Genomic DNA, 21739 nt, shown 5'->3' with positions numbered 1-21739 from the left:
GCCTAGGTGCATTCACAGGCCACTTAATCTCAATGCTACATAACTTCCTATGTAGCTTAACAAATACAGTAAAGCACAATAAATTATATGTGAAACTTCCACGAGGAATGTTGAAATTATAATATTAATATCTAGATATTAATTATAATATTAATATATATTAATATAATATTAATATCTATTAATATAATATTAATATTAATATCTAAATATGATGAAGGTAGCAAAAAAAACAATAAACTTATCTCATTTGTGAATATAGAAATTTTAAATGAAATTTGAGTAAACACCCAATAAAGTGACTTAAAATATAAAACATAATGATTGAGTGGAGTTTAGTCTAAGAACAAAAATGACTTAGTTTTAGAAATCCATTAACATAATTCATCTTAGACCTAAGAAAAGCAATCATATAATAAATGTAAATAAATTTTAAAATTTCTGTTACAAAATTTACTCCTTTCTCATAAAAACATTCAAATGAGATTTTCTGGAATATACACACACTCTACACACATATCTGTATATCCATATATATACAAAGAGAGAGAGAAGCTGAGACAGAGCCTTCTTTAAAATATATATTCACATTTTAACATATACACATAGACACATAGACATCCTCACATACACAGACACGTATAGACACAAACACATATATAAGTATATATTATATAGTTAATGGGGATATATGTAGTATACAATTGATGAGGAAACATTAGAGACATTCTTATGAAGGTAAAAAAGAAAACAAGAATGTATATTTTCTTTACTACGTAACATTGTAAGTACAAGTTAAGATAAGTTAACATATTCCTCTTTAACACTGTATTGGAGATATTATTCCATATAAATAAAAGATCATATTGATCTTTATTTATGCAAATGATATAAATAGTAATATACTTAGAAAATTAAATTCAATAATAAAAAAATCACTAAAGTAGCATTAATATATGAGTTTGAAGATTTAAGTAAAGGGAAAACTATATCTATAATAGTAATAAAGCTGATGGAAACTTAGGAATAAATTTAGAAAGAAATGTGTAAAATCTGTGTAATAAAATTTTCAAATCACTACTCAAAGCCACAAAGGTGTACTTTAAACATGGAAAAACATCCCTTGTTCTTGATATGAGAACACAACATCATGAATACATCAATTCTACCTAAGCTGATGTACAAATTTAATGTGATATTAATAAATAGATCAATGTCTTTTTCTGACACCAACAAACTGATTCTGCAGTTCTCTTGGTAGAGTAAACATAAGCATACATAAATATACTATGGAAAATCTTGAAAAATAAGGGTGATTAGAGATAATTAACTTTATACATATTAAAACATTTTATAAAGAGCTGGTAATTAAGACTGTAGTTCTAGTACAATGAATAAATTCGCAATTGGAACAAAACACACAAATGAGAAATAGACTCCTTAGAGAGATTTATGATATTAAAAATGTGACTATACATAACTGAGTAAAAAATGAACTTTTAAAATATAATAATGGGTCAATAAGGTAATAATTTGGAAAAATGATAAAATTAAATCCATGCCTTACACCATTACCCCCAAATAAACTCCAAATATATAAGAGATCTGAATGTGAAAAAGGAAACCATATAGATACTAGAAGTAAACTCGGAAGAATCCCTTTTTAACCTATATATGGTGAAATGATTTTTAATTAACACTCAAAATCTAGAGGCAATAAAATAAAAATATGATAAACTACACTGAAAACCTACCATGGCAAAGCATACACAAACACACACACAGACACACACACACACACACACACACACACACACACACACACACACACAAACCCATATTAAATTCAAAAGACAAAAGACAAATTTGGAAGTAAGTGTTGAAATGCATATTATAGGTAAAGAGGAAATATTTTTCATATATAAAAATTCTGAAACCAGTGTAAAGGATCAAAAAAGTTAAGTAATGAACAAAATACATAAAGCTATATATATTTTACAAAATACATAAAGTTATATATATATGTAAAGTTATATATATATTTAACTTTATAACTTTATGTATTTTGTTTGTATATATAAAAATATATATAAATTCCCTCAAACACAAGGAAATTATGCTTAATTTCACATAATACAAAAATAAATATAAATATTGAAATTTCTCACATTATGAGACTTGTATTTCTCACATATAATTTGCAAGAATTCAAAAGCTTGACAACACTATCTTTTTGCTAAGCTGGTTATCCATTTCCTTTTGGGGAAAGGAACTCTCATACATTGCTCTTAGGAGTTCAAAATGGTAAAACCCATGGAACATAATTTTACAATAATTAAGATTACATATGCATTCACTTTTTGGCTCAACAATGTACTGTTTGAATATACAGCTCCAACAATATGCAAAAACATAAGCATGAGTTGTTTATTGCAGCATTTTCTGTAATAGCAAAACAACTCAAATGTACTTTGGCAAAGTCACACAATGAAATATTATAAATTTGCAAAAAGAATAATAAAATTTTCTGTGAGCTATATGAAGTGATTTTCAGATATATTGATAATAAAAAAAAGCAAAGCACTAAAGTACATATTTGGTACTCTGTTAGTAATAAATAAAGAGACGTACTACTAGCAATAAAAATGGGATGTAATAATACATATATAGAATATACATAAAAATAATATGTGTATTTATATTACAAATATATATTTGATTAGTTTTGCCAAAAAAAGTGAAGGAATTATACAGGAGTCATAACAAGATGTTAATGAGATTGGGTTCGTTGGTAATGGTAGGTAGTGGGTAGAAATACAATGATGCAAAGGGAAAGGGAAAAATGAGAATTCTCTGAGATATATTTTCATATAGTTTTAACCATTAAGCAATGTTAGTGTTTTCAATGTTCAAAAAGTGACCTCAAGAGGAACAAAAACAATATGCCTCCCTCTATATAAAATAGATACCAATACTACAGAGAAGGAAGAAAGACTAAGTTAACTTCTGGACATGATTTTCTGGCAGTATATGGCCTCACTGGGATATATTTAGGGCTAAATAACTATAAATAGATTTTGAACTTTAAAGTGTAAGTTTTTGTTAGTATTGGGACATAGTTTTGAAATTATTTTGTGTACATTGTAGAATTGAGAAAATGGGCAAACACAATGTTACCTGGAATGAGGTTTCTCACACTAATGGAATGGATGGAAGGAAGAACTGTGGTATTAGACTGAAGTTAGACACACACACACAAACACACACACACAAACACACACACACACACACACACACACACACACACACACACACACACACTACCTAGCTCTATCAAATAAAAGGAACTAGAAATGATGGCACCAAATAGAAATAAGCACATTTGGCCCCGATTTCTTGTCTTCTACTTACTTTCCATCCCCAAAATAAACAAGAGTTCCTTAGAGAAATTGATGATGTTAGGAGGCCCGGGACAAAGAGAGTATAAGGTGAGGCTGGAATATCTTTCACCAGCAAGTTAAGAAGTTATAAAAAATTCATGTCTTCCTCTCAAAAACCTATAACCATTATCTAACCATGAGGAAAACATCAGACAAACCCAATAAATGGACAGTTTACAAAATACTTGACCTATTTTCCTTAAAACTGACAAAGTCATCAAAGAAGAAAGCCTGAAAAACTGTCATATTTAGAAGAACCTCAGAAAACATGACAACTCGGGGCGCCTGGGTGGCGCAGTCGGTTAAGCGTCCGACTTCAGCCAGGTCACGATCTCGCGGTCCGTGAGTTCGAGCCCCGCGTCAGGCTCTGGGCTGATGGCTCGGAGCCTGGAGCCTGTTTCCGATTCTGTGTCTCCCTCTCTCTCTGACCCTCCCCCGTTCATGCTCTGTCTCTCTCTGTCCCAAAAATAAATAAAAAACGTTGAAAAAAAAAATTAAAAAAAAAAAAAAAAGAAAACATGACAACTCAACATAATGTGGTATCATGTGGAATCCTAGAATACAAAAGAGGATATTAGGTTAACTAAAAATATTTAAACAAAATGTGGTCTCCAGTTAATAATGCATCAGTATGGCTTAATATTTAAGACAAATCTATCATACTGATGTAATATATTAAAAGTAGGGAAAACTGTCTGGTATATGAGAAGTCTCTGTACAAAGTTACAACTTTCCTGTAAGTCAAATCTATTCTAAAATAAAAAGTCCCATAGCCTGTATTCAAATAAAAGGGTGATGGTGGTTAGGAGCATCTCTTCCTCTGACACAGAAAGCGTATGTGCAAAAATTCAAAATGTATAAAATAATAGTACTAGCATACTGTATTGCACAATTGTTTTCTTCAGTAAGAGTCTATCTAAAGAATTTACTACCTAACAGCCAAAGACTTAAACTTTCCTAACATGGGGGGGATGGAGGGGAGGAAAGCACTGTCAGAGGAAAATGAATTCACTCGTATATTCTGCATATGTGCAAGTATGAGATTTTACAAATTTATGCTTTCTGAGAGCAATTTTATTGTGTATTGGAATGACTATGATATTATCTGTATCAAATCCTATCCTATTTTAGTTTTATATTTAAGCCCAAATTCCTTATAGTGCTACTGCAAAATGTGATCCATGGATATGAAAACATGGCTTTTGAATATGCTTATTATATTTGTTTTTCATTATGTTAACTGATTCCTGAACATATTATTAAATTGTTTATGTAAAATTGTTATTAGGATTTATACCTATTTATTATGATTATACAAAGCATATTTAAAGCCAGTGACAATAGACTATGGTTTACCAAATTTAAAACAAATAGTCTTAATGTTGATGTATATTTGTAGATAACATTTTATAGTCAAATCTATAGTGCTCATTCATATAAAAATCAGGAATGTTTAATCGATAGTCACTTTGAAAATGTGTGTTATTATTTTAAAATAAGGAAAGTGTTTCTTTTCAAATATAGAACTGCAACTCATGTGTTTGGAAGACCATGACTTCCTTTTTGTGATATTTAAAAATTAGAAATATTGACATTTCTATCAATGTTTAATAAAACACAAATTATTCAATTGAAAAAAAGTGAAAAATAAAACCACATGGGACACATTAAAAGACATAAAACCAGCTTAAAATGGCTTCCATCAATCAACTTTGAAACAATTTTGAGTATCAAAATCAGCAATGGGAATAGATCATCATGTTGAGTAAAAAGAGGACACATAAGTCTATGTGTATATTACCACTTCTACTACAGACATTTTATTGCTACTACTGGTAGTAGTTGAATACTTAAATAGACGTAGTGGGGGAGAAGAAAACATTCTCATTTACAGAAAAATGACAATAAATAAAGAAATGCAGGAAATTGTAAAACAATTATTTTAAAACCAGCATAGTAATCACTGATTCATGCAAAAGCAACCAAAGTAGGCCAAGCCATTTATGAACATTTGTTTGGCAATAAGATGCTGACTCAATCTGAAAGGTCCCCCAAATTTTCCTTTACATCAGTTAACCAAATTATCAAACTCACTACCAATAATGGAACATGATAAAATATGTCACATCACATGATAAACTGCTGTGAAAAGGACAAAATATCATCTTTGCCATAATCCTGCCTTTATCTTGATTTTAATCATGAGAAAATAATCAGACAAAATGGAATTAAAGAGCATTTGCAAAACAGCTGGCTTGAGTGACTCAGAATGTTTTCTCAGGAAGACAAAATTCAAAACACAACAAATGTGACGGGTATATGAGTGTTCATTATATCATTCTTGTGACTCTCCTGTGAAGCAAATTTTTTCAGAAGAAAATGTTGAGAAATAAATATACCATTGCAAAAATTCTCATTTATTTAGTGTCCCTATGGGCCACTCATTTAATTTTTTCTTTGATTGTTTTAAGTGTGTAGTGTGATATATAAACCCTTATTTCGAGGAAGAAAACTTTGGTTGAAAATAAAGATATTTTAATCTGAAATACAGAAGTATCTTTGACTTATACTGATTTCAGAGTGTGTTAACTTTTATGTTGACTTTCATGCTTGTAAAAAATCTTTTTGTTCTATACTTCCTTGTATTCATTAGACTTCCTTCCATATATTTTATGTTTAGATTGTTATCGTGGGAATGGCAAAAATTATATGGGCAATTTATCCAAAACACGATCTGGACTAACATGTTCAATGTGGGAGAAGAACATGGAAGACTTACACAGGTGTGTAAATTTCTTTCTTTCAATATATAATATGTAGTGATAACAGCAGATAGTATATTCAGATACGCACATTGCTATTTCTTTCTAGTCTTTTCTATATTATATTAAGGTCATAAAAGCTTTAGATTTGTCATTCTGTGCAACTCAATTTAGCATTTTCCCTCCATGTAACAAACCTTTAGATAAGTAATTCAATCTAGCACATTTTTTATTGGACATTTACTATGTGTTCTGTTCTGTGATAGGTGCCATGGGAAAAGTTAACAAAAAGTGGGCATAAGTTTTGGCTCCACTTTTAAGGATGATACGGTTATATTGGGAAGCAACTGTATGACTTGATAAGACTGTATAATTAAGTGGCAAATCTGAGACATGGTTGCGACATAAAACTGATTTTTAACAAATATCTCAGAATATACGTACTATGAATAAAAGGAAAAAAAGTTAGTGTCATTTGATCGTATTTGGCCACCACAGTCCTATGTGGAAGATATTTCTATATGTGTGAATAAGGATGTAAGGGCTCGGAGAGGTTGTTATTTGGCCTCTAGTCCTATTTTAATTATAACTTTATTCTCTTTGAAAATGTACTCACTAGTGGATGACATGGTTTCATTTAATATACTTCACAAGCCAGTAGAGACAGTTCTAAAGCAGTGTTCTCTAACATAAATATGCATTTCACACATGTAATCTGCACTAACATTCACATTTAAGGAAGTAAAAATAAACAGGCAAAACTATTTTATATAATACATGTTACTAATCCAATGTATCCAAAGCCTTTTCCTTTCCATATGTATTCAATAGAAAAATTGTCAATGAGACTTTTTACATGTTTTTCATATTACAGCTTCAAGATCTGGTATATATTTACAATTAAAGCATCTCTCAATTTGGACTAGCCACATACCAATTCTTCAGTAGCCCCATGTGGCTAGTAGCTACTGTACTGGGCACCGTAGCTTTGGGATTTCAAACATAATTCTAGCCTCATGGATTTCACACTCTGGAAGCCTTCCTAGAAAAAGGGACATTAATTGGGACATATATGTTAACTAGGAGTTGGTCAAAGGAAGTGTAGGAGGAGAGTACCTCAGGCAGAAAGAATAGCTTGTCCCAAAGCCCAAAGATTGAAGTGTTGAAAATCAGAAATAATTTTGGTAAGGTCGGTCAATATCCACAGATAAGAAATTCTCCAGTAGCAAGACCATATATTGCCTTGTAAGGTGTGTTAAAAACTTTGGACTTGGGGGTACCTGGGTGGCTCAGTTAAGTTTCTAACTCTTGGTTTCAGCACAGGTCATCATCTCATGGATTGTGGGATCAAGCCCCATGCTGGGCTCTGTGCTGATAGCATAGAGCCTGCTTGAGATTCTCTCTCTTCTCTTCTCTCTCTGCCCGTCCCCCACTCATGTTCTCTCTCCTCTCTCTCCATCACTCTCAAATAAATAAATAAACTTCAAAAAAAAAAACCTTTGGATTTTATCGTAAGTATTAAAGAGATTCATTACAGAATTTTAAGTGAGAATTAGTGTGATTAAGATTAAATGCTATATTTCAACACTGATATTTTTGAAGGCATTTTTAGAAATATGGTGGGGTGGACCTAGCTTTTATGGACTTGTGACAGACAAGTGTACCAATTCTGCCTTCAGAGATTTCACATTGGGAACTTGACGTTTTTATGATGGAAGAATTTATACTGCAGAAATCAGCAAGGACAACAAATAAAGACTTCATATACATCTCAGAGTGCCCTTTTAAACATTACCAGCATACCACTGGAAGTGTTTATTTAGGGAACTCATGGTTATAACTCTTAATTCACTGAGTTTGGGTTGGACCTTCAGAAATAGTTAAAAGTCATTTGAAAACAATTTGCAGGAACTTGATGAATGATAAGTTGCATGTTACCATTTTGGTTTTAAGAATAACCTACAACTGAGTAAGGACATAGTACGGAATGGTGGTTTTGAAAACTGACTCTGGAAAGAGCCAGGTGTTCAAACCTCTGCTCTACTGCTTATAAGCCATGTGACCTTAGAAAAATTAGCTTCTGTGGATTACTATTTCCTCAAAAATAAGATAGCCTGTCTCATTAGGTTGGTCTAAGGTTATATATGTAAATCACATATAATAGAATCTGGCACACAGTAATTACTATATGTGTTTGCTGTTGTCATTAGTCCAGGGAATGAACCTAAGTTTGGAAAGATAGTCCAACTTTCCCTGTCCAAGATCTTTCCGTTGTTTTGAATGACCCATGAATTACAATCAAGCATAGTAGTAATTGATAATCCAAAACAAATTCAGTTACTTGTACAGTTTTCATGACTTGGTCAGGATGGCCATTTGGGATTTGGCTGTATTAAGCTCATTAAATAAATACAAATATTGATGTTATATGAGTGGGCATGGCCTTACAAAATAACATAGAGAGTTTTTGCTTTTCTTATGTAATAAACTTAGTAAGATGTAAAATGAGAAAGTGTTACTCAGTTATCTGTCCAAAGATCATCTATTGTAATTATATAAACAATGATATTTTAGAGTTTATTTCATTAGCACATTACTATTAATTTTTCAGTGTGTCTTTCTGTCTTTTCTTATAATGATGTTGCTAGTCATGCTTCTTACGTTTTTGAAACATGAAAAATACTTTTGCAATAGCTTGCATTTTCTAGGTGTTTTATAACCTTGATTTTCTTTGCCATCTGCTGTTTTTCTGGCAGTGTTTCTCCACTTCTATGAATAGGGGTATTGTTACCTTACCACTGTAATTATTAAATAGAAGCAAATCACAAAACCTCTCATCATTTTATCTGTCTAATCGCTTAGCCATATTCCAAATTCCTGAGTTAGAGCACATGATTCCAAACTGTAAGAACAACAAAATAAGTCTAAAATAAAATAATTAAAATTCACACCAAAGAGAAGCTCGTGTTGTTTCTATAATGGAAGTTACATGCTAGGATTTTATCTTCTTGGTGACAGTTTGTTTCTGTTGGACAAACTGAGCATCTTGTGATCTTCAGAGCTTGTTGTTTATGCAGGCATATCTTCTGGGAACCAGATGCTAGTAAGCTGAATAAGAATTACTGCCGGAATCCTGATGATGATGCCCATGGCCCCTGGTGTTACACGGGAAATCCTCTCATTCCATGGGATTATTGTCCTATTTCTCGTTGTAAGTACTTTCAGTGATCTTCTTCAGGTGAAATATTTTAAATACACTGAATCTCCACTAAATTGATACCTTAATCAGAGGTGGAAATATAGGAGGGCTGGAGTCAATCCTAAAGTGGGGATGCATTCCAGACTGACGGGCAGACACACACACACACACACACACACACACACACACATCTTTCTTCATCTCTTTGTAGACAAAGAGACATTCTGATGACCTTTTAAATAATATTTTCCTCCTCAGAAGATTCTCATTTGAAATCCATACGCAATAAATGGTCATGGTTCCAATATGACTGCACCATAAAGACTTCCCTCTCAATACTAACTGTTCAGGCTGTGAGTATAGCAAAGCTCTTACAAAGCCCCCATCCAGTAACAGACCCATAGACAGACCTGAAATAACATTGCTTTCATTTTCTTCTCGTGCCTTACCAAATATTAAAAAGTCTAGAGCATTCTCACCACATTTCTGAGTCAAAGATGATTTTGTTAAAAGAATATCAGTGTCTAAAGTAAAAGATATATGTAAAATACATATGTCTGATATACCTCATATAAAAGGGCTCCTATATATCAATAAGAAAAAAATGTCACACTTTAGGAGAAAAATAAAGAAAATGAATCTTAAAGAATAAGTATAATTAAACAAATAAACAAAAATCGATTAAAACTTAATAGAAAAATTAAATTATAAAAGCATAAGATCATTTTCACCAATAAGATTGGCAAATAAGAAAGTAATTATTTATGCCCAATGTTTGTGAAGGTCTGGCTAGTTAAAATATTTCAATACTGTGAAACTTGGTGAATTGGAAAGCTTGCCTGGAAGTCAGCTTAGAGAAATGTCTTGGGAGTTTTCAATCTTGGCACTAGTGACATTTTGTACTGCATAAATCTTTGATGTAGGAAGCTGTCCTGTGCAATATAGAATGTTTGGTAGTGTCCCCGGCCTCTATCCAGTAGATGTCAATAAAAAAATATTGAGACTCAAAAATTATCTCTAAATATCGCCAAAAGTCCCCTGGGGGACAAAATCATCCTAATTGAGCACCACTGAATAATATATATTGAGATGGAAGTATATCCTCCATGTGGTATTGAGTGAAAAAGCCTTATTATAAAACTGTGTCAGTAGCAAAAGACCATCTTACTAGACTACATATCTCATAGCTCTGTTTATAGCAAACATCTTTAAACATTATGTTAAACTATCTCACGTCTACAAAAGGACACCCTTTATTTTAAGAATGTTTTTCTTGGTGGGTGGGGGATGAGTGAAATAGGTGAAGGGGATTAAAGAATACAATTATGATGAACACTGAGCAATGTATACAATTGTTGAATCACTATATTGTACACCTGAAACTAATATGACACTGTATGTTAACTACACTGGAATTAAAATATAAAAAACGCAAAAAAAAAAAAAGAATGTTTCTCTTGTGACATAAGCCAGTAGCAAGTACCCTGAAAATAGGAACAAAAGTACCCATTTTAAAGGATTAAAATGAAGAAATGATGTTTGCTTTAAAACATGAAATACAGCAGCACCTGGGCGGCTCAGTCAGTTAAACATCCGACTCTTCATTTCAGCTCAGCTCAAGATCTCAAAGTTCGTGAGTCTGAGCCCCATATGGGCTCCACGCTGACAGTGTGACCTTGCTTGGGATTCTCTTTTCCTGTCTCTCTGCCCCTCCCCTGCTCATTCTCTCTTTCTCTCTCTCTCTCTCTCTCTCTCTCTCTCTCAAAATAAATAAATAAACTTAAAAAAAACATGAAATACAAACACATAATTTATGGCAAATTAAACAGATAATTTCTTACCTTAAGTGGAAACACTAGTCATGTTTCTTTTTTTCTTTCTCTTTTTAATGATTATTTTTGAGAGAGGGAGAGAGACACACACAGGGTGGGAGTGGGGGAGGGCAGAAAGAGAGGGAGATACAGATTCAGAAGCAGGCTGCAGGCTCTGAGCTGTGAGCACAGAGCCTTACGCGGGCTTGAACTCATGAGCCGTGAGATCATGACCTGAGCAGAAGTAGGATGCTTAACTGGCTGAGCCACCTAGGCACCCCAACACTAGTCATATTTCTGAAATTTTATCATAAATAGGCAAACTTCTTAAATATGATATTCATCTAGTATGGTTATAAGTGACTTGTAACTTCCCAACCTATTTTTAATAAATAAATTCTCTATAATAGTAAATAAACACCTTATATGCTTATAAATAAATTATATATTATTATATATGTTATTATATTACATATATTTATTTCATTAGTTATAATCATAGCCTTTCAAATTAATTAGTGCGTTCCTAATTTTCTATTTTTCCCATATTAGGGTTGGCTTAGGACCTTAAAATGTTCTTCTTCAGAAGATGTCTTTCTAGTTTTAGCAGTAAAAAGCAAAGAAACCTACCTATCTGGCACATAATTTTTTTTTAATGGTTAAAGGATTATTCTTTATAAACATTAGCTTTACCTGGTGGTATCTTTCTGTGATGTCTCTATGATTAAGAATGATGGAGACTAATAAAATATCCAGTGGTCTAGGAAGAAGGGAAAATGTCAGGCTTCTAAAACAGTTCTATTGCACACCGGGACATAGTTCAGAGTAAAATGGTCCTGTAGAATCTCAGAGAAGCGTAATTTGGTTTATAAACCTAACTGACACAGGACTCTAATAATTTAAAAGTTCTCAAAACATATTTTCAACTAACATTTTAAAACTAAAAGTTAGTAATGTGCTATTGAAAGACTTCAGAGTGTTGCTAGTATGTGATTAAATGCTATTGCAAATAACTCATTTTTATTTCAATATATTCTGAACATTAATTTCAATAAATATTTTTACACTGTCATTTTTCTAACTAATATTTATAGCCAGGATTTATTTATATTTTCCCACTGGTGAAAGGCTAATAAAATTTATCTTTAGAAGATTTGAGTTCTTATTTATTTAACTGTAGAGACTGTATAAATCATTTTCACACTGTACATTTGTATTAAAAAACATGCAAAAGTTTTAATTTCTTTTTAAAAAATGTTTACAGAACAATACTTAACATACATTTTTAGGATTATCAGGTATGTAAAAATAAAATTGTAGAAATGCCTATATATTTACCTATGCACATACATACTTTGTAGATCTTAGACAAATCTTCAGTATTAAATACTTAGAATGTAGTGGTTAAGAGCTTCAACTCCAACTTCCAGGGTAAGAATTTCAGCTCTATTACTATAAGTGCCTTGCACAAACTTAACTTCCATCTCAGTTTGTATTACTTATTCACTTATTAATTTTAAACTCAGTTGCTAGTGTGTACAAAACCCTATGTTATAACATGCTAGGTATACAACAATAAAAACAATATTTTTTTTACCTTCAGTTATCTTTCAGTGTAGAGAAGAGACATTTATGTAAATATAATTTAATAAATATATATTCATATTAAAATATATAATGAGAATGGGAACATAGATATCCACCTGGAGAAATATGTGATGTCCATAAAGTTTTGAGCTTGGGTTGAAACTAAGAATACATTACAAGAAGGTTCTTTTCAGTAAGAATTCATATTTGGTTCTGAGGCCATATAAACGTAGACACATACACATTTACCTACTCTTCCATAGGTAAACCCTTTATCAATGACATGTTTCCCTTCAAGTTTAACTTGAATCAATACAAAAGATTTGTATCATAAATAAGTATATTTCAGATTTGAGTCCTGTGGTGGAGATAGTATGGGAAAAGCAAAAAGAAGAAGCAAGAATAGTATTTGATGGTAAAATGGAAAAGGCCTAGAGAGCAGTTTCTCAAAGTTTTGCTCAAAGTGTTCAACAGAAGAATGCTTTTTAAATGCTTTTAAATGCTTTTTAAAAAACTCATAATCTAGTTACCAATTCAGAATCTTCAGAAATCTGATTTTAAGTGGTATTTCAGCTTATTCTAAAGCATGAGAAATATTGGTTTAATGGAAATATATGTATATAATAACTACGAGTAATTAAAGTCCTAAATATACAATATCTATAAATTTTTAAAAATGTAAATATTGTAGTAAATTACAATAATGAACTAAGTATTTTGTTGACCTATTAACTTGATGCTTAAAAATAGGAAACTTGATATACAATAAGGATAGAATGGTCAGTCTAGTGTTTTTCAGCACAACACCAGAAGGACTAAATATCTAGTTTTTAAATTTAGAATTTTCAAGTGATTGATTGGAGTGGAATAACCAATATCCTTGATGTTTTAATGACCATAGTTGGCCTCAATCTTAATTTGTACTATGAGCTAAAACACTGACTTCAGCTGACTCTAAGACAAAACCCTCCCCAAGGATAAGCTAAAAAGGGAAATAATGAAATTTATATGTTTGCCTTTACCCTTATTCATTTTAAAATATCTAGATCTGGAAAACTAACATAAATAACAACCCTTTAGCATATATTAATTCTTATGAGATTTCCCATAAATAACAGTCAAATTTGCATGTATTACAAAGGAATCCATATGCCCTTATTGTTTTGCTGCTGGTTTATTTGAGCTCAGGGCATTTCCTGGGATTAACAACCAGCTGGGTCTAAATAGTGCCTGACTAAACTCTATACCATGAATTCTGAACAGTCAGACATTAAACTACAGGAAATGTTGCATGCCTCATTCATTACTGCATAAGTATTTTCAAATCCTAGCATCTTCCAAGCTTTTCTCTTTGCAGAGATTAAACCCTGGTAGGGAGGTTATGAAAAAAAAAAAGTAAGTTATGACATTTTAGTTAGAATTAACTTGCAGTTCCCAGTGTTCTTTTTTCCCATACTTTTGTTTTTGTTACCATGTGGAAGAATCAGTATTTGAAATATTCCAACAAAACGCAATTATATTTTGTCATCCCTCTTTTTCCATTAGTGACATTGATTTCTATCTTCTAGAATTCTTTTAAAAAAATTTTTTTTAACGTTTATTTATTTTTGAGACAGAGAGAGACAGAGCATGAACGGGGGAGGGGCAGAAAGAGAGGGAGACACAGAATCAGAAGCAGGCTCCAGGCTCTGAGCCATCAGCCCAGAGCCCGACGCGGGGCTCGAACTCACGGACCGCGAGATCGTGACCTGAGCTGAAGTCAGACGCTTAACCAACTGAGCCACCCAGGTGCCCCTCTATCTTCTAGAATTCTTAAAAGAGTTTTCTGAAGCATGCGGTGTTTCAGTTATCCTCAACCATATAACAAAATAAAACTGATTTTCAGAAAAACTATAAAAGGTCCAAATTACAATAAAAAAACAAAAGCAAAAACAAACAAGCAAACAAAACACAGTCAGTCCATATGACTGGCTCAAGCAAACAATAATAAGCATTAGTGCTATTCAATGGAATATTCATTGTGTATCATGTTGGGCACCTCTGGGACATTTCTGTAGAATCAGGCTGCTCCGTGAGGCCAGCAGTGTAATCTAAGCTTCCAATACTCATCAAACCACACACCTGAGTGTCTCCACAGCCATAAAATAGGGCTTTCCTCACAGTACCCAGTAAAGTCATTAATACCCAGTAAAGTCATACATTATTACTAAAAGCATACTATCACATTTTATCTTTAAATAAAATGTTGAAATTTTAGTAAATTATCCAATTCATGGATATTTGGATTTTAATATATACTTTTGGTTCTATATACCAGAAATATGTATGAATGAATTATGTATATATGTATATATTTATTTTACAGGTGAAGGTGATACCACACCTACAATAGTCAATTTAGACCGTAAGTAATCTTTTGTAATATATAGTATATTCGAATCTCTATGTGTCAGAAGTTATGTCATTATTTTCTTCATGGAAAATATCTTATCACTATATTAACTTCTGTCATAAAAATAAGTTAAGCTATTTGTTTTTATTAAATTCTTCTCTATGTGCTTGTGTAAAGGGGTTACAAAGGCAACTACATACTGAACATCAAAATTCAATTCTCTTTCAGAAAATATAAGATGTTATACTTAACTTTGAGAAGAGCATTTATCTTACTCATAATTTTGGGCAAAATGGACATTAATGGACCTTCACCATCCTTTAAATTAAATCAGGATGCTAAAGTCAGAAAAAAAATAAAACCAGAAGGTTGGAAAGTTATGCAATGTGTCTACCTGCTCTATTTTTAAGGCTCTTGACATGCACCACTAGGTAAAAGACGATACAAACTGAGAGGTTCGGTTAATATTCAATTTATGAAAATCTTTTTAGAACTGCTTGTTTTTGATTTTCACATATGTCTTGGGCTGAAGGAAGATACTCAAGTGTTTTGATTTAAGAGACCACCTGCTCTGTCTCAGCCTGAAGAAGCAAATGGAAATTTTAGACCATGCACAGGAATAGAAAGGATAAGGCAAGGAATCCGGAGAAGGGTCAGGAAAAAGTTGACGCCAAAGAATTCTGCATCATGTCATTTGGGTTTAATGATTTGGACATAATAATTTTGTCATCTGGATACAATTTCAATAAATGCAATGCTGGTAACATGTTTCAAAAGGCTCTACATTCTTATCATAAAAAAGAAGTAATAAAAAACAAATATAGTTTTTTTTTTTCATTGAGGCTATTGATTTCCATTGATATTCAGAAATGGCTACTATAAAGAACATTCTTCCATTTTGTATAGAGGTTTGTGAAGGAAATAACAATTAGTGTTATATATGAAGAGCCTATACTTAGTGCTTGGTGGGCAAGGCCACTCTCACTATGGCAATGCTGTCTACCTTGAGTTAATTCATTTTTTTATGTTACTTGTCTACTTAGATGAACATAGCAAACATTTTAGGCCTGTTTTGACACTATAGTCATAATACTTACCTTCTTTCCTCCAAATGTTCTTCTGACAACCTTACAGTAGTTACATTTGTTTAAGTACCATGCTTTTAAGCAAACTGAGAGGCACTGATTATTGCAAGATGTTTTGTCAAAATGTTGTCTTTGGTCCTCTTTTTAGATCCCGTAATATCTTGTGCCAAAACAAAACAACTGCGAGTTGTAAATGGAATCCCAACGCGGACAAATGTAGGATGGATGGTTAGTTTGAAATACAGGTAATTATTAATAGACACAAATCACATGTATTTGAATTATTTGCAAAGTCATATTCCCAACAGGATGGTTGTACCATCCATATAGGCACCCATATGAGGGGGGCACAAGAGGAGACTGACCAGATTCTGCTTGCCAAATAGCTCCGGATTTTACAATTTGTGCCTTCAGAGACAGTGCCTTTTTAAATGTTCATGGAGGTTCCCTATGTGTTGACACTGTCTCTGATGACAAGTGACACTTCATTAATTTTTTTTTAATTTTTTTTTAACGTTTATTTATTTTTGAGACAGAGAGGGACAGAGCATGAACAGGGGAGGGGCAGAGAGAGAGGGAGACACAGAATCTGAAACAGGCTCCAGGCTCTGAGCGGTCAGCACAGAGCCTGACGCGGGGCTCGAACCCACGGACCATGAGATCATGACCTGAGCCGAAGTCAGACGCCCAACCGACCGAGCCACCCAGGTGCCCCTACACTTCATTAATTTTTAAGAAAACACAACTACACAGAGAATCTACTTATACCTTGATATCACTGAAGCAGTTATAAAACACATGCAATTAATTCCCTAATCTAGGATATTATGACTTTATTTTCTAACATGCTTATGTGTAATCATATCAGAAACTTTATATTTGTTTTTAATTTCTAAATTTTTTCATTTGCATTCTAATGAAAATAATAATTTTAAGTTATAGAATAGTCTATCATTGAGAAAAAGATTAACCAACTATATTGATGCTGGATAGCCTAGCTATTATACTATTCAGCATGGATGAAAAATTCTTGACATGTCTATTTCTCATATCTCATGATATGTTTTCAGTAAAATCATTTTGGACAATATGCTCCTATAAAAATTAAAATCACTAGTTATGTTGGAAGAATTAAATATTGAAAATAGAAGTTAGTTGAAATCTGATCTTACAACTTCCTATACATTACATATATTACACCATTTGGTAATCTGAATGTTAAAGTACCTTTGTTTTTATCTCTCTTGGAACCTCATTATATAGTCTATCCCAAAATACACTCATTTTAGCCCCATTTCCCCTTGTTTTCAAGACATTCCATGTTTCTCCCTCCAAGCCTTTAGGTTATTGTTCTCACTACATGTTGTATCTTTCTTCCTCTATTTTATGTCTGGAAAATACTTCTCATTCTTCAAATACCAACTCAAATATCTCCTCTTTTTGAAGACCCTCTATGTTCCTTTACCTCTAAGTTTCTAGTAGAGGTAGAAAGTACATCTTTTGCTACAATTAAATCAGGGATATTGAAGTAGAATAAAGACAACTTGAAACTGAAGTTCTTTTATGAATAAACTAATTCTTAGCAAGCATGGCATTCATAAATTTGATATAAATATAAATCAGACTCTAGATACTGGGTAGAAGATGGCCTGAAGTTTTCTTTTAATATGCCCTTTTGCAGAGAGTAAGCCACCAAATTTGACAAATATTTATGTCAATAATTGTGGTGTAGCTGTCCTAGGCGTGTAGTACTGAAACAGAATTGTGAAACTCACCAGAATATTAGAGCTGACTATGAAATATAAAGATTTAATGAAGACTGTCAATTTTGGGGAGAGAGTGTTTCATTTTCTTTATGATAAATTTGTTCTAAGATTCCACATATATGAATTAGTTACTGATTCTTTGCAAATCTCATAACTCCAGAAAAAAAAAGAGGCATATACTTCTAAATTTATTACTGACCATGGGAGGATGAATAAGAATAGTCCTCTGGAAGTCTCCATCCTTAGAGGAGCAGGTGAAACTCTTTTCCATCAGATCAGAGTACTATAAACTTTTAGAAAAAAATATATATTTTTTCTTTTAAATCCAAGTCCTCAGTAAAAACAGCTGTTTAGTTATTCTTCCAAAACACATACTGAGAGGAATAGAAATTAAAACTCGATATACACTCTTAGCCTCCTCTGTGGTACTGGCCATAAATAATTGTGGTCTTAGTCTGGGAACCTTCTTCTATTACCCTCTGAAGCATTGAACATCTGTACTCTTTGGAAATGTAAATTGGGAAAGTTGTGTTTTTTTCCATTTCTCTGCCAAAAAATAATGCATTTACAGATTTAGGATATCATCAAGTAAATGTGCTAGTATTTTTTATTCCCTACAAATATTTAATAGTTTCTTAGATGATTTGTCTTATAAAATTGTTTTAATTTTATAAGTGAAATTTATACTGCTTGCTTTAAGCTCAACAAATTTACTCAAACTCCACTATATTCAAAGTTAACATTTCACAAATAAATAATGGTAATGAAAGAAGGGAAATAATGTCCAAATATATATTGCCGCCATCAGATAGTTTTTAGGGTTTAAGTAAAAACTCAGGGTTGCATTTTTATAATCAGACATTGAATTTAAATAGGTCTACATTGTTTTTGTCGTTCTTTTGTGATTTTTGTTCATGCTAAATATTCTATATTTGTAGTACATACTTGCTCTCACAAGGATAGATACACACACATGTGAATATGTGTGGTGGGAATGGATCTCAGTGTGTAATGATAGGGCTCATTACTCAAAAATAAAGATGATTTCGTATTTGTTATCACATGAGGAAAAAAATGCTAATGCTTCAATCGTCAAATATCATCCTTCCAGTAAAAGAGTTATTCATTTTATTCTTGCTGAGCTAATTTCTATATTTTCCTCTCAAATGCATTTATTTTTAACAATGGAGCCATAGGTTTTGCATTAATTGGCAGGCACCCTTTCTGCGCAGATGTTACTTGTTTCTCTTTCCTCTTTCTCATAGAAATAAACATATCTGTGGAGGATCATTGATAAAGGAAAGCTGGATTCTTACCGCAAGACAATGTTTCCCTTCTCGGTAAAGTGTTTCTGAAACCAATATTTGTTTTGAGCCTTCAAAAATATGTAGGGTTTCCATTTAGCTTTTAGGCTTAAAATGTGTATTCATTTAACAGATTCACCAACAAGTGTTGAACAAATTATGTACTTTCTGTTTTTAGATTTAGCTTGCAAAACTTACTTTGACTTAATTGATATTTATGTACTGGGTACTACTTCTGTTCACTTCTTTCTACAATTGGCATGACTCTCGTTTGGGAGAGAATTTTGCTAGAATTATGTAAATAATCTTTCCCCCCACCTCCTACTTGCACTCTATATTTCCAGATAGAAATCCTTTTCTTAGTTATCAGCAAATTTCTCTCAATTCTCACTTCTCCTTTCTTATGCAGATCCAGGCTCAGAAGCATCCTGGGATTAATTTTTAATGAGAATTAGCCTAAGGAAAAGTTAAGGAGGTAGCATTTGTAAACTTACTTCCTGATTCTCATCAAATTCACTTTGATTTTGTTGGTATAAATTCTCAATCCCCATTAATAAACCAAACATATACAAAGCTAAGAAGGAAAATCTGCAGAAAATTATACTTCATGTGATGTGCTTCACCTGAGAATTTTTCACGTGTGACTAAAAGAGTTTTTTTCTTAAATAGCCATTTAGAATTTGAGCAGTTTGAAGGCTCTTTCTCCTTATGTGTGCTTGCAACACTCAGAATCTCTCATAACAAATGTGTTGCTCTTTATTATACTTTGATTCAAATTTTAAATTTAGGTTATGTATCCGCCCTATTTATAAGCTAAAATGATCATATGTCTGAATAATACTACCCAATTTAAAATTGTATTTTACATTTTAATTTTTTTTACTTAGAAACAAAGACTTGAAAGATTATGAAGCTTGGCTTGGGATTCATGATGTCCACGGAAGAGGAGATGAGAAACGCAAACAGGTTCTAAATGTGTCCCAGCTGGTATATGGGCCTGAAGGGTCAGATCTGGTATTACTGAAGCTTGCTAGGTTAGTTGCTTGAGAAGGTTTTGTATTTTTAACCCACACTGGAATTATTGAAGCTTTTTCTTTAGCCATGTGGCTATTCTTTCTCTTTCACGTAAATTTATTATAAAAGCATATGTCACATGTCATGTGTGTGTGTGTGTGTGTGTGTGTACAAAGAGACAAAGACATCTTAAAAATTCTCAAAATGAATAAATGAAGTTTGACCAAGTCTGAATAACCTGCTCTAAAACCAAAGCTTAGGGAGTAATCATTTGGTAACTTTAATAGGTAAAATAATGTTTAAAAAATACAGCGACCACTTAGCAAGTAAATGACTCATTTCTCTGCTACCTACCCCCACCTCTACTACCTACATTGGATTAGACACTCCCTTTTTCTTTTTTAAGAAACAAGACTGTTTATTCTCTCTTAATCTCATATTAAAAATTAACACCAAATTTCAATGTGTTAATTTTGTGTTGATTCAATCAAGGGTATTTATCATTGTATTTTCCATTTTCAGGCCTGCTGTCCTGGATGATTTTGTTAGTACAATTGATTTACCTAATTATGGATGCACCATTCCTGAAAAAACCACTTGCAGTGTTTATGGCTGGGGTTATACTGGATGTAAGCTATTTTTAAAAGATAAGGCAATATCATATGTTTTTATGTAAAACAATTCTATTTGTTTCCTTTTTCTCACCTTACCTTGTGCTCATTAACTGTGCATTTTTTACACCATTCTAGCAATCAACTCTGATGGCCTATTACGAGTAGCACATCTCTATATTATGGGGAATGAGAAATGCAGCCAATACCATCAAGGGAAGGTGACTCTGAATGAGTCTGAAATATGTGCAGGTGCCGAAAATATTGTGTCAGGACCATGTGAGGTAAAAGGTTTTTTTTGTGTGTTTGTTTTTGTTTTTGTTTTTTTAAGTAAACAGTATGTAATAAATGTCATAGTTTCTCATGTTTGTTTTTTGTTTCTTTTTTGTCTCTTTGGTATCTTGGTCCATTTTTCTCAAATAAAAACCCCTGTATACCAGTTTGTTCTAAGAGACAGAAATTGGGAAAAATAACCTTTCATTATTCTTCTACACTTACTTTAAACAGTAAGAAAATCCATGTTTCATTATCAGCAAGCTATGATGACATTTGTCTCTCAAAACAAAAAACAAATACAATAAAATAATGCAGCCAGAACTCTAATGGACAGCTGTTCAAATTAAAAGTATTCAATACACAGTTTGATACAATAGTTTGCATTTTTCTAATGTTTTTCTAACGTTATCTGATCTTCCCAAATTCTCCCTAAATGAACCCCATTAGTAATTTTGTTAGCAGATACAGGCCTGGTTTTAAATTTTTAAATGT

The 21739-nt window shown here is 32.4% G+C and overlaps 1 protein-coding gene across 2 annotated transcripts in view; it reads left to right on the top strand.

The window, feature by feature from the left end:
• The window catches only part of HGF (hepatocyte growth factor), an 80420-nt gene that overhangs the window by 47769 nt on the left and 10912 nt on the right, over positions 1–21739 (top strand). For both annotated transcript variants that reach the window (XM_007076781.3, XM_007076780.3), the window contains exons 11-18: positions 6121–6223; positions 9280–9413; positions 15165–15203; positions 16425–16521; positions 19308–19382; positions 20234–20380; positions 20883–20989; positions 21110–21255. In XM_007076781.3, the coding sequence (XP_007076843.2) occupies positions 6121–6223; positions 9280–9413; positions 15165–15203; positions 16425–16521; positions 19308–19382; positions 20234–20380; positions 20883–20989; positions 21110–21255 (848 nt within the window). The remainder of the gene's footprint in view (positions 1–6120; positions 6224–9279; positions 9414–15164; positions 15204–16424; positions 16522–19307; positions 19383–20233; positions 20381–20882; positions 20990–21109; positions 21256–21739) is intronic.

The sequence above is a fragment of the Panthera tigris genome, chromosome A2 (assembly GCF_018350195.1).
Source record: "Panthera tigris isolate Pti1 chromosome A2, P.tigris_Pti1_mat1.1, whole genome shotgun sequence".
Classification (NCBI taxonomy): domain Eukaryota; kingdom Metazoa; phylum Chordata; class Mammalia; order Carnivora; family Felidae; genus Panthera; species Panthera tigris.
The sequence above is the reverse complement of the archived record's forward strand: the minus strand, read 5'-3'. Positions and strand labels throughout refer to the sequence as shown.